Raw genomic sequence first — 15,999 nt, 5'->3', positions numbered from 1 at the left:
ATCATACGTCCTGTGAATCTGGAATCCCGTGGGCCTCTACTTTCGCGTTCTTCTGAACACCAAAACCTTTCTTCTTTTTAAATAGGGTGGTGAGGGGCTACCACAGAAGCTGCCCATGCCCCCCACGGGGGAAATTCACCTATTTGCCCTCCATGTGTCACGGAAGGGAAATCTAAAATTCTAAGTTGTCACCTAAACAGGGAGGGGAAATCCTTCAATGCTGATCCAGTGACAACTTTAGAAGACGGGATTTCTCGCACATTGAAGACATCCTCACTTCCTGTGGTGTCTCTGGGACAGGAAGTTAAGGGAAATCTCCCCAATGTGACACAGCAAACAGAACACAACAGAGGTTTTAACCTTCTATTCCATCTGAAAAATTGTTTGGTACACTTTAAAGGGTTAGCCCACCTTTTCAGATAAAATTAACCCCCCCCCCCCCAGCTTTACTTACACCCATGGGTGATGAGCTGTCAGCGCCCATGCAGCTGGTGTAGTAGTCCAGGAACCTGAAATCCTCGCTCTTCTTTCTGCAGGGCTTTTGGGACAGATCAGAGTGATGTGCTGTGCCAACGCTGACCAATCAGAATCGCTCTGATCCATCCTGGAAGTGCTGCAGAGGAGGAAAGGAGTGGAGATTTCAAATCCCCAGATTGTTGTACTGGTGGTGTGGATACTGACAGCTCATCACCCACAGAGGTAAGTACAGCAGGGACCAGGGGGTGGGGAGGTAGTTTATAATTTATTTTTTTTCCCTGAAAAAGTGGTTTTATACTTTAAAGTGTATCTGTAGCCAAAATGTTTTTTCCAGTGTTGGGGTAGGATTAGAACCTCTCTGCTATCCAGTGAGAGATTTACCCTCACTTTCTGTTCCGACAACTGTGGCAGTGCCAAGGGAGAGCCCTCCGTGGTCAGCAGGCAGAGGGGAAGACACTTGGCACAGGATCCTGAAGATGGGGGTCATAACAGTAGTAGTAACACCACCTTCCCCAGCGGCCCCCTGGATATCAGATATAGATCGTTCCATCGAGCCAGGCTAGATCAATGTAAGTATGCAGAATACCGTTCCTGGAGTTCCACTGTAAAAGCACAGTCCACCTTTGTGGCCACGTGTCAGGTTTCACCTATACTTAGAGTAACATGAATCAGTCACCTACCCCCGAGCACAGCCCTTCTCCCGGTATATGAATCTAGTGCAACTTTGTGTGGCTCTCCCATCACAGCCACATCAGGGGGTCAGGGACAATGAAGGGACAATGGAGGAGGGGTGACACCGAGGGGTACAGGGACAATGGAGGAGGGGTGACGCCGAGGGGTACAGGGACAATGGAGGAGGGGTGACGCCGAGGGGGTCAGGGACAATGGAGGAGGGGTGACGCCGAGGGGGACAGGGACAATGGAGGAGGGGTGACACCGAGGGGGACAGGGACAATGGAGGAGGGGTGACACCGAGGGGTACAGGGACAATGGAGGAGGGGTGACACCGAGGGGTACAGGGACAATGGAGGAGGGGTGACACCGAGGGGTACAGGGACAATGGAGGAGGGGTGACACCGAGGGGTACAGGGACAATGGAGGAGGGGTGACACCGAGGGGTACAGGGACAATGGAGGAGGGGTGACACCGAGGGGTACAGGGACAATGGAGGAGGGGTGACACCGAGGGGTACAGGGACAATGGAGGAGGGGTGACACCGAGGGGTACAGGGACAATGGAGGAGGGGTGACACCGAGGGGTACAGGGACAATGGAGGAGGGGTGACACCGAGGGGTACAGGGACAATGGAGGAGGGGTGACACCGAGGGGTACAGGGACAATGGAGGAGGGGTGACACCGAGGGGTACAGGGACAATGGAGGAGGGGTGACACCGAGGGGTACAGGGACAATGGAGGAGGGGTGACACCGAGGGGTACAGGGACAATGGAGGAGGGGTGACACCGAGGGGTACAGGGACAATGGAGGAGGGGTGACAGAGAAGTACAGGGACAACTTAAAGGAGGTGACAGAGGGGTTCAGGCCCACAAACCAGGACAATGGAAGGGAGACAAAGAGGATCAGGCCCAGATTTCAGGACAACAGGGGTTCAGTCTCAGATTTTGGGACAATGGGGGAGGGGGTGTCACAGAGGGGGTCAAGTGTAAGATTTTAGGACAATGGGGGAGGGGTGACAGGGGTTCAGTCTCAGAATTTGGGACAATGGGGGAGGGGTGACGATGACACAAAGGGGTCCTGGGCCAGATTCAGGGACAATTTGGGTGGGGGGTGGTAGAAGGGTTCAGGCCCAAAATCCAAGCCAATGGGGGACAAATAGGGGCTCAGATTTGTGGGGAAATAGCAGGATGGTGACAGAGGGTTGAAGAACAATGGAGGAAGGGGGACAGAGTGGGGTACAGTCCCAGATTTGGGGACAGTGGGGGAGGGGTAACAAAGGGTTGAGGTCCAGGACCAGGGACAATGAAGGAGGGGTGGGATGGGTCCCAGATCACAAAACAACGGGGGAGGGGATGTGACCCAGTCCAGGCCCAGATTTGGGGACAATACAGTAAAGTGGGTGACAGAGGTGGGGGGGTTCAGGGACAATGGAGGAGGGGTGACAGAGAGGGGTTCAGGGACAATGGGGGAGGGGTGACAGAGGGTGCATGGAGATTGGGGGAGGGGTTATGGCCCAGCTTGGTCCTCCCCCGTATCGGCAGACACCGGAGGAGCACACAGGCCCCCCTCTCCCGGTCATTAGCCGGCTCCCCCTCCCCCCACTCACCGTTATAGAGGGCGATGTCCCCTCCCCGGGCCTCCAGCCGCAGCTCCCTCTGCTCCGCGTGTCTCTGGATCTCCCCGTTCGCGTCCCCGATACTGAGGAGCCGCACGCCGGGAAACACCGACACCGCCGCCATCTTTCCAGAGGCGGGCACAGCGCTCGGCGCCGGGAATTATGGGTAGGTGGAGGAGGGGACGCGCACCACAGTGCCCGAGCACAGCGACACGCAGCGGCCGGGAAGGCGGGGCCAGCACACAATGGACACACGAGGGGCGGGGCGCTAGGGGGACATCTTGTGGACGTTTTAGAGTATTACCTCTTTGAGATAAACAGAACTGACGCTGTCACGGAAAAGCGAGCGCTGAGGACACCAGCAGGTGAAGGCTGGGTATTACACCGAACAATTATGAGATCAACGCAACGCATGGGGGTTGATTGGATAAAGGCGAATAGGCTGAGCGCTGATCTGAGGGGAAGATGCAAGGAAAATGAACAAAAAAAAAACAGCATTTTTGCTCACACATGATTGGATGAAAGAAATCAGCAGGGTTTCCCCTCGGATCTAAAGCAACTGCAATGGCAGTGCACAGACTAATTGCCTTTAGTAAATCAACACCTAAGGATCGGTTCATACTATAGAAATGCACTCCAGATGTGTTTTTGATGCGTTTCAGCAGGTGCGTTTTGACAGCGTTTTTAGCACGTTCCAGTTCAATTTTTTCCCCTTTCTTTTTCTTCCATTCAAATAGGAATAGTGCATTTTGGTGCATTTTTGATGCGTTTTACCACATTCCAGTAAAGTTCTGTGCAGGAAAATGCAGCACGTTCTACTTTTTATTCTGCAACCGGAATGCACTGCATCTGCAAGCACTGATGTGAACTATGACATTGACAACCATATCACCTACTTTCTGTGCGTTTTGGATGCAGAAAAAAAGCAACTGAAACACATGTAGTGTGAACTGGCCCTAAGTGTTATGCATGCGCATTTCCTGCGTTAAACTTATTGCTCTATATATTTCGTCACTTCCCTTCTCCGTTTTGTGGGTTGTGCTTGAAGGAAAGGTTTTTGCTCATCTTTTATAGAGATCACAGCATGGATTCCATATTTCTGATCCTAATCCTGGCCATGATCGCTTGGAAGCATACGCGGCGCCAAAGGCAATACCAGAAAGTCCGGATTCTTCAGCTGCAAGTGGTTTTGGTTGTGCTTTAGATCACTCAGAGCAGATCCATACAAGTTCACTGATTACACACAGATGACCATCACAATATGAGTTCCCTCGTATCATACCAACAAAAAAAAGATTTCCAGAAATCAGCTCCTGCTTTACTTCTTTGATTTTTATCACTAGAACAGTTTTTTAATTTTTTTGTAAAAAGCTGTATTTTTGGGCTTAAATGTACTTAGAAATATATATATATATATATATATATATATATATATATATAAATAGATATAGATAGATAGATAGATAGATAGATAGATAATGGATAGATAGATAGATAGATAGATAGATAGATAGATAGATAGATAGATAGATAGATAGATAATGTATAGATAGATAGATAGATAGATAGATAGATAAAGTATTATGTAGGGGTTGGACAAAATATGGGAATACTCCATGATTTGAAGGTGTGAAAGTGACGACATGTTTTGTGTTGAAAGAGGAAGTGATGTAACATTCTTCTGCTTCCACTGTGTGATGAGACACCTAGCTAACAGGTGGAAATCCTCACTTTCATCATTCACTGCGTGCGCTGCTAGTAATACGGAGTCATGTCAGAGCTTACTGAGCTTAATAGAGGGAAAAATTGTTGGTGCCGCTTAGCTGGTGTCTCTGTGAAGTTGCCAATTTATTTGCTGTGACACGATGTACAGTAAGCTTATGATGTACAGTTTCTGGGAAAACATTGTCTGATAAGCATAAGTGCGGTCTACATGGACAACTGACTGAGAGAGACAAAAGGACATTGCTCAGGATTGTGACCCGGAATAAGAAAACAACTGCTGCAAAAGTGACTGCAGAGCTCAATCTCAGTCTTCACGGGACAGAGACTTTGATGCTCAGTAACCTCTGACACAGGGGCGGACTGACAAATCATGGGGCCCCCGGGCAATAGGGGATCATGGGGCCCCTGTATCCTTGCCCAAACTCAAAAAAGCCTATGAAAAAGTTACCAGGGGCATTTCATGGGGCCCCCTACTGACCCTGGGCCCTCGGGCAGTGCCCGAGTTTCCAAATGGTCAGTCCGCCTCTGCTCTGACATTGCTCCGTATCACTAGCAGCGTACGCCGTGAATGATGAAAGTGAGGATTCCCAACTGTTAACTAGGTGTCTCATCAAACAAAAGCAAAAGAATGTTACATCACTTCCGCTTTCAACACAAAACATGTCGTCACTTTCACACTTTCAAATCATGGAGTGTTTCCATATTATGTCCAACCCGCAAAACTGAGATTGAGCTCTGCAGTCACTTTTGCAGCAGTTGTTTTCTTATTCTGGGTCACAATCCTGCGCAATCTACCCAGACCAACAAATGCATGAAACGAATGCCAAAGATACAAACTGAATTCCAAAAACGAATGGGTTTAACATAACCTTTATGATAAAATTAAATTCTTCAGTTAAAGAATTCATCCAAAACAAAACGAAGATTTTCAGCATGCACATGTCTATTATTTATTTAAATTTTTTTTCTTACACCTTTTTAATTTAAAGTGATTGTAATTTTTGTTTCGTTTTTTTTAAATAACAAACAAATTATACTTACCTGCTTTATGCAATGGTTTTGCACAGAGTGGCCCCAATCCTCCTCTTCTGGGGTCCCCCGCTGGCGATCTTGGCTCCTCCTCTTCTCTGAGTGCCCCCATAGTAAGGCTCCTGATACGAGGGCACTAGAGTGAACCTGATCCCAAGCCAGTCTGTGTGTATCTATAGACAAACACAAAACACCCTCCACTCTCTGCTTACAGGCTTTGACTGACATCAGCAAGAGCCAATGGCTCCCGCTGCTGTCGAGACTCCTGTGAGGAGAGAGAGAGGGGAGAAGAGCTGCTGCTCTTGGGCATAATGCTGGATCGAGATCAGGCAGGTAAGTGTTTTAGAGGGGGCTGGGGGGAGGTGCTTTTGACATTTTATTATTTACTTTTATGCAGAGAATGCATTAAAGTGGTTGTAAACATCAACATGAAATATGAACAAAGCATATCCCTCTATAATGTGTAGTGTGTCAGGGGCGGACTGACCAATCAGGGCCTGTGGTCAGTGCGGGACCCCATGAGAGACTCTTGGCAGAGGAAAGACCAGGGCTCTGTGGCAGCTCTCAATTCTCAGTTGTAAATCAGGAAGAAAGGGCAGCCCACCCTCCCATCCACCTGAACAATGGAAGAAGAGGGACGTTGGATTTTCTCCACCTCCAGCCCATATTACCCCCCCCCCCCATGTCCACCCACACTATAAGCCCCGGTGCACAGCTAGTGTGGCTGTACCTGTGAAGGGGATTGTGTGGGTGGAGAATTTGAATCACAGTAGCAGCACTACATCCTGTACAAGATGCCATTGTCTGAGAATCAGGAGACCAGCCTTGTGAGTGAGAATTCACTGTATGTGGGCTTGTGGATGCTGCTGGGTTTGGGATGCCCTCAGATAGGAATCTAAGGTGTTCCACTACTACTGGAGGGCTCAGCTATCCCCCACTTCCACTCCCTCTTCTGTACCGCCTTCTGCCTACATGACATGTTACATAGGCGAGTCCGGGGAACAGTCCTTATCGCAGTGCTGGAGGGAGCTCATAACCAAAACTTCACACCACTGTATCTGCATTGGAAAAGAGGGAATTGTATTGATGGAATCACAGTGTTGGAGGATAGCTAGGGTGTATGGAGGAAAAAGTGGTTGGGGGGGATCTATGGATCTTGTGTGGTCATAGTGCTAGAGGTATCAGGGGCATAGAGGGGTCACAGTGATGGGAGATGGGTCACAGCGTGGGGGTTCTCGGGGGAATGGGCAGAGGGGTCACAGTGCAGGAGATTTTGGGGAAAGTAATGGGTAGAGGGGTCACAGTGCAGGGGCAATGGGGAGAATAAAAGAGAAGAGGGATCACAGTGCAAGGTTTATTGGGGAGTAATGGATAAAGGGGTCAAACTGTAGGGGATATTGCGGGGGGGGGGGGGGTTACAGTACAATTTGTGAGGTAGAGAGGTGACAGTGCTGGGAGGTATCTGGGGTGTACAGGGGTAACAGTGTGGGGGTATGGGTCGGGGTCACAATGTGGGGGTATCGGGGGAATGGGTAGAGCGGTCACAGTGCTGGGGAAATGGGGAGAATAAAAGAGAAGAGGGATCACAGTGCAAGGTTTATTGGGGAGTAATGGATAAAGGGGTCAAACTGTAGGGGATATGGGGGGGGGGGTTACAGTACAATTTGTGAGGTAGAGAGGTGACAGTGCTGGGAGATATCTGGGGTGTACAGGGGTCATAGTGTGGGGGTATGGGTCGGGGTCACAATGTGGGGGTATCGGGGGAATGGATAGAGAGGTCAGCCCTTGCCGAACCTCAAAAAAGCAATCCCAGTACAGAGTTGAATGATGGGTGGTACATTTTTAGCAGGGAAAACTTTTTACTAGGGAAGATTTTTACTTGATGGGGAGGGACAGCACAGCATACTGTGTACAGGTGAGTTCCTGCATGTACTCTCTGGCAAAAAAAGCCCTGCATGTATACAAAGACTTATCAAAGCACAATACATAATAGACAAAACATTTGGGTCCACACAGCTTAATTCAATCAGGACCATTACACTCTGCCAGTAATCTCTCTGGAAAAAAAGGCAGTAGAGGTTTGTTGTATTGCCACTGCAAATGTAGACATAAATTTGATAGTCAGCCCAATATTCCAATACAGTTTGTGAACAATAAACATCAATTTTTACCAAAAATTGTTGGAATGTAGCAAATGCTACGTGACGTCATCAGGGCTGGGACAAGGGGTGGGCACAGCTGCCCTGGGCACAGTGGCAATTTGGGGGATTGTGCTAAAAGGAGTGATTTGGAGGGTGGATTTCTATTAGGAAGAGGGATTAGGGATTTGGGGGGAGGATTTGTGCTAGTAGGAGGGGAAATTTTTTTGGGGGAGGAATAGTGCTGGGAGAGGGAATTGTGCTGGGAGAGGGGGAGTTCAGGGGCAGGGGGGGGGGGATTTATGCTCAGAGGGGAAATTTGAGGGGTAGAGGATTTGTGTTCGGTGGGACAAATTTGGGAGAGAGAGGATTTGAGCTGGGAGGGGGTATTTGTACCGGAAGAGTGGGAATTTTTTGTTTGGGGACAATTTGTGCTTGCAAATGGAATTTATTCTTAGAGGGTAAGTATGCAGATTAGTGCTCAAATTTGTTTTGAGGGTGGGGAGGGGATGTTTGCTAACACATAATGTCTATACATATTTGGGATGGGGGGGAAGCGCTGTTTGGTATCTTCACCCTGGGTGCTAGATGACCCTGGGCACTGGACGTCATACACCAGTGGACTGCATAGGGGCGTGGCTATGTGTTTCAGAGCCACACAGCACCTCTGTCAAGCCAAAGGAGATGGGAAGGTCTGAAATGCGTAGCCACGCCTCATGCATTCCACTGGCATATGACATCCCAATGTCACATCCATGCATGTGCAGATGCCAGGTCCTGAACACATCGATGATGAATGATTCATTTGATATGTATTCTTACACTTGTAAAGTAGCAGTCTGTGGCGGACTGACAACTCATGGGGCCCCCAGGCAATAGGGGATCATGGGGCCCCTTTGTCCTTGCCCAAACTCAAAAAAGCATATGAAAAAGGTACCAGGGGCATCTCATGGGGCCCCTTACTGACCCCGGGCTCTCGGGCAGTGCCTGAGTTTCCAAATGGTCAGTCCGCCCCTGGTAGCAGTACACATGATGAGGTGCTAATGCTGAGCTACTTTTATTTGTTTCTGGTACTACAAGTGTAACTAAAGGCAAAAATTTTTTTTTAGTTTTGGATAGAGTGGAGATGGATTAGAAAATCAGTTTTTATTGCTGTCTGTGCCCGTTAGGGAGCTTCACCATCCCTATTTGTCCTGTTTACTATTATCATTGAAAGTGAATGTAAAAGAAAATCCCAAATTTTTGTTTGTTCCGAGAACAGTAATAGAGGGGAAATCTTCCAATGGGGATCTGGGGGTCTCCAAGGAATTCCCCACATTTGCAAGGATTTCCTCTCACTTCCTGTTTGGCTATGAGTCAGGAAGTGAAGGGAAATCTCCGCAATGGGACATAGATGGCGAAAAAACAATCTCATGGGTTTAACTCCATTAATCTATTCAAAATTAAAAAAAAAAGTTTTCTCTATAGATCTACTTTCAGTTCCCTTTTAAAGTTGTCTTTGCTCTTCAATGTTTCCTCAAGGACTGTTACCAGTGTGGCTATTTATAGCTCTGTCCCTCATAGCCTCTTTGCTGGGTGGCCTTCAGCTGTATACAGGGGTGGACTGACCATTTGGAAACTCGGGCACTGCCCGAGGGCCCGGGGTCAGTAGGGGGCCCCATGAGATGCCCCTGGTACCTTTTTCATAGGCTTTTTTAAGTTTGGGAAAGGACACAGGGGCCCCATGATCCCCTATTGAGGGCCCGGGGTCAGTAGGGGGCCCCATGAGATGCCCCTGGTACCTTTTTCATAGGCTTTTTTAAGTTTGGGCAAGGACACAGGGGCCCCATGATCCCCTATTGAGGGCCCGGGGTTAGTAGGGGGCCCCATGAGATGCCCCTGGTACCTTTTTCATAGGCTTTATTGAGCTTGGGCATGGACACAGGGGCCCCATGATCCCCTACTGCCCGGGGGCCCCATGAGTTGTCAGTCTGCCCCTGGCTGTATACCTGCTTGACCTGACCTGTGCTCTGTGGATAAGTGTTAATGATCCAGCATTCATTCCTGTCCTGTCTTTGGACTACCTCCCCATGACTGAGTTTGTTCTACTGCCAATTCTGGCCTGACATACTGACTTTGCTTCTGCCTGCTGATTGCAGGTCAATTACTGACCATGGCTTCCCAATTGACCTTGCCTCTGCTTGCTGTTCAGGCCTATTTGCTGCTTGTCTGACCTCAGCCTGTTTCTGGACTATCCTGCTGTGTCATTTCTGCCTGTAGTCTGTGGTCCTCTGAATCATGACTCTTGTAGTTTGGCCTTTTCTTGCACCCAAGTAATGGTGACCTCCTTAGAAGAAATGTCATGTACCTGATGGAAGGCCGAGGCAGCGAGGGAAGCCTCTCTTGGTTCTCCAACCCAAGTGAACCTGGTAGTAGGGACAGGTAACATAAGAGCAGCAGAAGGCAGAAGTGCTGAAAGTTGCATATCAGCTGGCACCCCAATGCTGGACTTGTCTCATGTGCATTTTTTAGCACTCGTGCCCCTCTGCTGTGCTTATGTTACCAGTTTCTACTATCAGGCTCACTTAGGCCAGAGAAGCAAGTGAGGCTACCATTTCCACCTTGGTTTTCCATCAGGTACGTGACATCCCTTCTAAGGAGGCCAACAGTGCTTGGATGCAAGAAAAGGCCAAACTGATAAACAGAATGTAGTTAGACCAGGGGTGGACTGACCATTTGGAAACTCGGGCACTGCCTGAGGGCCCGGGGTCAGTAGGGGGCCCCATGAAATGCCCCTGGTACCTTTTTCATAGGCTTTTTTGAGTTTGGGCAAGGACACAGGGGCCCCATGATCCCCTACTGCCCGGGGGTCCCATGAGTTGTCAGTCCGCCCCTGAGTTAGACATACTGTAGTGGAGATGCTCTTCTAAATTTAAGGCTTCAAGCACGCAGGATGTTAAAAACGCTATTTTTAACCACTTGTCTACCGGGCACTTATACCCCCTTCCTGCCCAGGCCAATTTTCAGCTTTCAGTGCTGTTGCACTTTGAATGATAATTGCACGGTCATGCAACACTGTACCCATATGAAATTTTCATCCTTTTTTTGAGACAGATAAAGCTTTCTTTTTGTGGTATTTTTTTGCTAAACAAACCAAAAACAACTGAACATTTTGAAAAAAAAGTTTTTTTCTTAGTTTCTGTTATATAATTTTGTAAATAAGTGTTTTTTCTCCTTCACTGATGTGCGCTAATGAGGCTGCAGTGATGGGCACTGATAGCCGGCACTGATGGGCGCTGATGAGGAGGCACTAGTAGGTGGCACTGATGGGCATTGACAGGCATCATTGATGGGCACTGAAAGGCAGCACTCATATATGGCACTGATAGGCGGTACTGATAGGTGGAACTGACTGGCACTGTTAGGCAGCACTGATGGGCACTGATAGGCGTCACTGTCTGGCACTGATAGGCCGCACTGACTGGCACTGATAGGCTGCACTGATTGGCAGCACTGATAGGCAGCACTGACTGGCACTGAAAGTCAGCGCAGATGGGCACTGATATGTGGCATTGATGTGCACTGGTAGGCACTGATATGTGGTATTGATGTGCACTAATGGACATTGGCAGGTGGCATTGATGGGCACTGAGAGGTGGCACTGATGGGGCTACACTGATCATCAGTGCCCTGATGATCAGTGTACATGTTCCCTCTGAGTAATGCCGATTATCAGCTCTCCTCTCCTCTGTCAGCATGACAGCTCGTGAAGAGAGGAATGCCAATAACCGGCATTTCCTTATTTACATGCAATCAGCTGTGATTGGCCACATGACAGAGCCAATGTCATTAGCTCTTTCCATTGATCAGTGATCCGCTGTGTCCAAGGGACACACGCGGTTAGAGTGGGAGGTCTTCATATGATGTCCTTCCAGAACGAGAGAACCGCCTCGCGCCCGTCATTACCTAATATGGCGGGAGGCAGTTAAGGGCATTTGACTTTTTTTTTTGCCTCTAAATGCAACTCTATGTTAGCGTATGTGTCCTTGCACACATAGGCATATACAGGAAGCAGCATTTGGAGGCAGAAAACTAAAACAGAAGCAGCAAGTTCAGGAGAAATGCAGCTAAACACGCTTAACCGCTAGGCATGTTTAGTGCTTGAGCGTTCATTCATTCTAATAGCCAAAATAAATTAATATCCTGGCCAGTGGAATGAATGAACGCCCAAATGCTTGAACACTCCTATTTGTGCTTGAAAAACATGACTTTAGACGCTGCTTTTTCCTCTATTGGAGCATAGGCATCCAAGAGATGAAAAAAAGTCCTGTATATACGAGGCCTTAAAGTTCACCTCCAGAGCCAAAACACACTTGGACAACCACCACACTGGCAACTATCTTCATATTTTGGTGCCTTAGGAATTGAACATTCCCCCCAAAATTTACAATGTTCTACACTCTGAGATCACACTAATGCGGGTCCTGAAGAACAAAAGCAACCTTGGCAGGGTGCTTGCCATTCATGATGTAGTGTAAACCAAAAGCTATCTGGCACCAGGGACAGAGACTCTAGAAAACAGAAATAAGCAATGCTCAAAAAATTGGGAGAAAAAGATCATTTTAATGGACTGCAAAAAGATGCAATTGAAATTGCCCTGATCAAATATAGAGGGAAAATCTGATCATTTTCTAAGACATTGCCATAGTTTTTTTCACATTTTTTAAATTCCTGTTTCACTTTCAATAAATGTATTAAAAGATTTCAAAGTGCAAATTGTAAAACGAAGAAGCATGCAGATATAATCAATGCACAATTAGTTACCAGAATTATAGCCTCTGATTACATAAATACATGTTTGAACAGAACAAGAGTCTACAAATGTACAGAGCAATCAGCTAATGATGCAGAGGTAGTTCTTGAAAAGATTTATGTGGCTGGAAAGACACTGGCCAAAATGTGTTGTTAGACTTGGTTAGAGGGTTTAGTCTACTTCAGGGAAGAAGAGGAAAGAAGAAGAAGAAAGAACCTCCGCAATAGGGAGATGAAGGAAGGTATAAAGGAAAAAGGGAGTGAAGTAGGGAACTAGAAGGAGAAGAAGAGGACTTTGAAGACACCCAAGTTAGGTACCCAAGGCTCAGCACCTATGGGGTTGAACAGCTTGCCATGGGCATCGAAGGATGGCCATATTCTATCCAGAGAATCCATACTGCAAGGAACTTCTTATGTGTTTCTAACAGAACACTGGTAATTTTTTTTATTAATAAAAAAAAACAATATGTCAACGAACTTCCCCAAACTAAGCAAACCACTATTTCCAAGTGTGACGGACTGCCTGGCACCCTGCCTGGGTGCTTCCATCAGAGAACTGTTTCCTCACCGCTGGGACACAGGCCCAAGGTATTATAGCTGGGCATTGCACCCAAGAAATAGATGATACTAGCTTAGGTGCAAAGTGGAACTGTTTATTGAACAGAAATACAGGTTTGTATACACTTCAGAAATAGAGGCAGTCCCCACATGAACAAAAAAAATATTACACATTGGGATAAACATCCCACACTGATTAGGTAAGGAGGTCAAGTTGACACCAGACTAAGCCCATCATGTAGGAACCTCCAGGAGGACTAGCCAATAGACAGAAACAATAGGTGGCTCAATTAACTCAATTAAAAATGGGACTAAGACAAAATGGTATCAACAGCGCACCTTAATAAACAGATTACAGCGAGAGACTTCAGCATCAGGTTGTTTTGAGCTGATTATATTAACATCTGTTTAGAGCCTCTGAGCTCAGGAAGGTGGTTGAAGCAGTCAATGCTGGTTTGGGCATAGACACCCCAAATCTGTATTCTGGTCCTCCAGTTCTCAGAGTCTGTGAGTTTCAGGGATATATGAACTTGAATCCAAAGTAAAACTACTGCAAAGGTCGCCTCAAGCACATACCTACGAAATAATGGAGCCCCGTCAAATGTCAGGGCGCATAGTCAGTAGGCAAGTGGCTAGCCCTGGTTGGGTTTGTCACACAAAGCTTTTGCTAATAAAATAATAAAAAAATATAGTAAAAAAATAATAAAATAAAAGTCTAATAAAATGTATGTTGCTAATTTGCATTGACATTTAAAATGGATCATACTGGGGATCTCTGGGGAAGGGACAACTAAACAGATTTTTAATTAAATCTAATTAAACTTTGAATTGCTTGTTCATTAGGCTGTTAATTTATTGCCCAATTTCAGCTTTCAAACTGAAATCTAATGGTCGATATAACTTAGGTGGTTGCTTCACTTCTGGTGATTACTTGCGATCATATTTGTGATTACCAATGGAGAAAAAGTGGTTGAAACTTGTGAGATTGGGAAACAGCTCTCATTGTTTGAACACTGTGTGGAATTAAATTAATGTTTTGACTGACATTCTGCGGTTTAGCCACAAGATGTCACTGTTTTTCTAACAGGGGCTCAGACTGGATAGATATTTGTATATTCATGAAGAGGTGGGGTTTTTGCACTTAGAGTTGGAGTTTAGAAAACAGGAAGAGAAGACTGCAGCCATGTTTTTGGGCGATGCTGAATGAAGGGGCCATGTGAGCTGAGAATCCGATGACATTCAGGTGTGGATGCTTCCCTCCGTAACCAGAGCTGAAGCTAAGTGAAGCTGATCGTGTCCAAGACCCTGATCCTGTTCAGAGAAAGGAAGATTGCTGCCAGTAATGCTGATGAGCGCAGAGGAACAACGCAGCACACACTGCAATATCGCAAGCTTGTTGGAGAGACGGTTGTTCTGTTCAGAGTCACCAGCGTATGCAAAGCAGACCCGGGTCGGTAAGATCGTGCACGCACCTCATTTCAGTGTTGGCGCCTATAGACTGAGTCCAGGCCTATAGTTAGTTAGGGACTCTGTTTGTGTCAGGCCACAAGTGTTGTTACTGATCATTGGAAGGACTCCATAACTTAAAGTGACAATCCACATTGGAGGGCTGATAACATCCCACAAACTCAAGCCAGACTGGCGTTTTGCTCAGAAGGAATACTCAGGCACGTGCTACAGGACCAGTTATGGGAGGGGAAATACTGTAGATTTGTGTAATATTGTAAGCTGTTGTGCTGCACCGCAGGCTAGCCCATACCATACACCCATATACTGATTCCTGCTCTTTTAGGGTAATAACAGGTAAGGTGTGGCAGTTTAGTTGTGCCCGCCAGTAGGTAAATTACCTCACTTTCTACCTTCATCCATCAGGAGGCGCCGTGCTGTGCAGCACAAGGGTCTTAGCCTTTGGGCTGTGTCAGGAATGGACTTGCTAATAATGGTGGGACTCACCTGCCTTGTGGGCTGCAGTACCAGGGCTGGCCAGCGGGTGCTCTCAGCAATCAGCTTGCTGAGAGGCTGAGCCAGGTGATGCTCCAGACTCTGGGGTGGATCCTGACTTTGAAGTCGGGATCCTTCCCCAGTCCTGACCACCTGAGTGATGTCAGCCGACAGCGGACTTCACTCCGCTGTTGGCTGAAAACAGGTCAACCCTGCAGTCAGCCAAACACCTGAAGCTGATTACGGAGGTGTATTTAAGGGATGGCCAGACCTGCAGTCTGGGCCTTGGTGTGTGTTTTTCCATGGGCCCCTGTATCTTGTTACCTGCATTCCTGTTCCTGCCTGACTGACTTGTTGCCGACCCTGCTTGATCATGACCTCTGCTGACTTCTCCTGTTTGATCCCTGGCTTGTGACCCCGACCATTCTCTGCCTGACCCCCTGTACCTACCTGCCCGTTAGTTGCTGTACCCGGCTCGTGACCTGACTACTCTCTGCCTGCTCCTCCTGTTCCTACCTGCTCGATTGTTATTGACCTGGCCTGCCTGACTACGCTTGCATTGTATGTATTGTTATCTGTGGGTGGTTTGCTTTGTTTATGTTTCAGTATTGCACTGCGTTTTGTATTGTTAGTATTAATAAATTATATTGTTTATAACATATCTGAAGCCTGCGTTTCCCTGCGTCAGTTCACATACCTCTGGTCATACCCGGAGCCCTGACAGGCTGGGTGTATGTAAATTTATTGTATGTTTTCAGCATTTGTGGTTGTGTTTATTTGCCACATCTAAGTAAAATTCTGTTGTGGCAAAAGCTGGTGTTGGGGTTGCTTTCCTCGTTGGTGACTTCACTGTATCCTGGGGAGCCCACCCCAGTACACGGCTTACAAACTGACTTGTGATTGCCATGTATATGGCCAGCTCAATGCAGTTATACCATGGTGTTGTTTTAGCTCAAATAAAACCATGAATCCTAATAAAAAAAAAAATTGATAACCCCTCCTTATTCTGAAATTGTACTTATTTACCAAGGTTGCCAAGGAGTCTCTGG

The 15,999-nt window shown here is 47.3% G+C and overlaps 1 protein-coding gene across 5 annotated transcripts in view; it reads right to left on the bottom strand.

The window, feature by feature from the left end:
- CARM1 (coactivator associated arginine methyltransferase 1) overlaps window positions 1-2,913 on the bottom strand; it is an 82,209-nt gene extending 79,296 nt beyond the window's left edge. For all 5 annotated transcript variants that reach the window (XM_089656343.1, XM_089656347.1, XM_089656346.1 and 2 more), the window contains exon 1: window positions 2,760-2,913. In XM_089656343.1, coding sequence (XP_089512469.1) covers window positions 2,760-2,892 — 133 coding nt within the window. In that variant the 5' untranslated portion in view covers window positions 2,893-2,913. The remainder of the gene's footprint in view (window positions 1-2,759) is intronic.
- Between the last annotated feature and the right edge of the window lie 13,086 nt (window positions 2,914-15,999).

The sequence above is a fragment of the Staurois parvus genome, unplaced genomic scaffold (genome assembly GCF_062004578.1).
Source record: "Staurois parvus isolate SC_StPar_1 unplaced genomic scaffold, SC_StPar_1.0 ptg000900l, whole genome shotgun sequence".
NCBI classification, from domain to species: domain Eukaryota; kingdom Metazoa; phylum Chordata; class Amphibia; order Anura; family Ranidae; genus Staurois; species Staurois parvus.
Note: the sequence above shows the minus strand (reverse complement) of the source record. Positions and strands in the feature narration are given on the sequence as shown.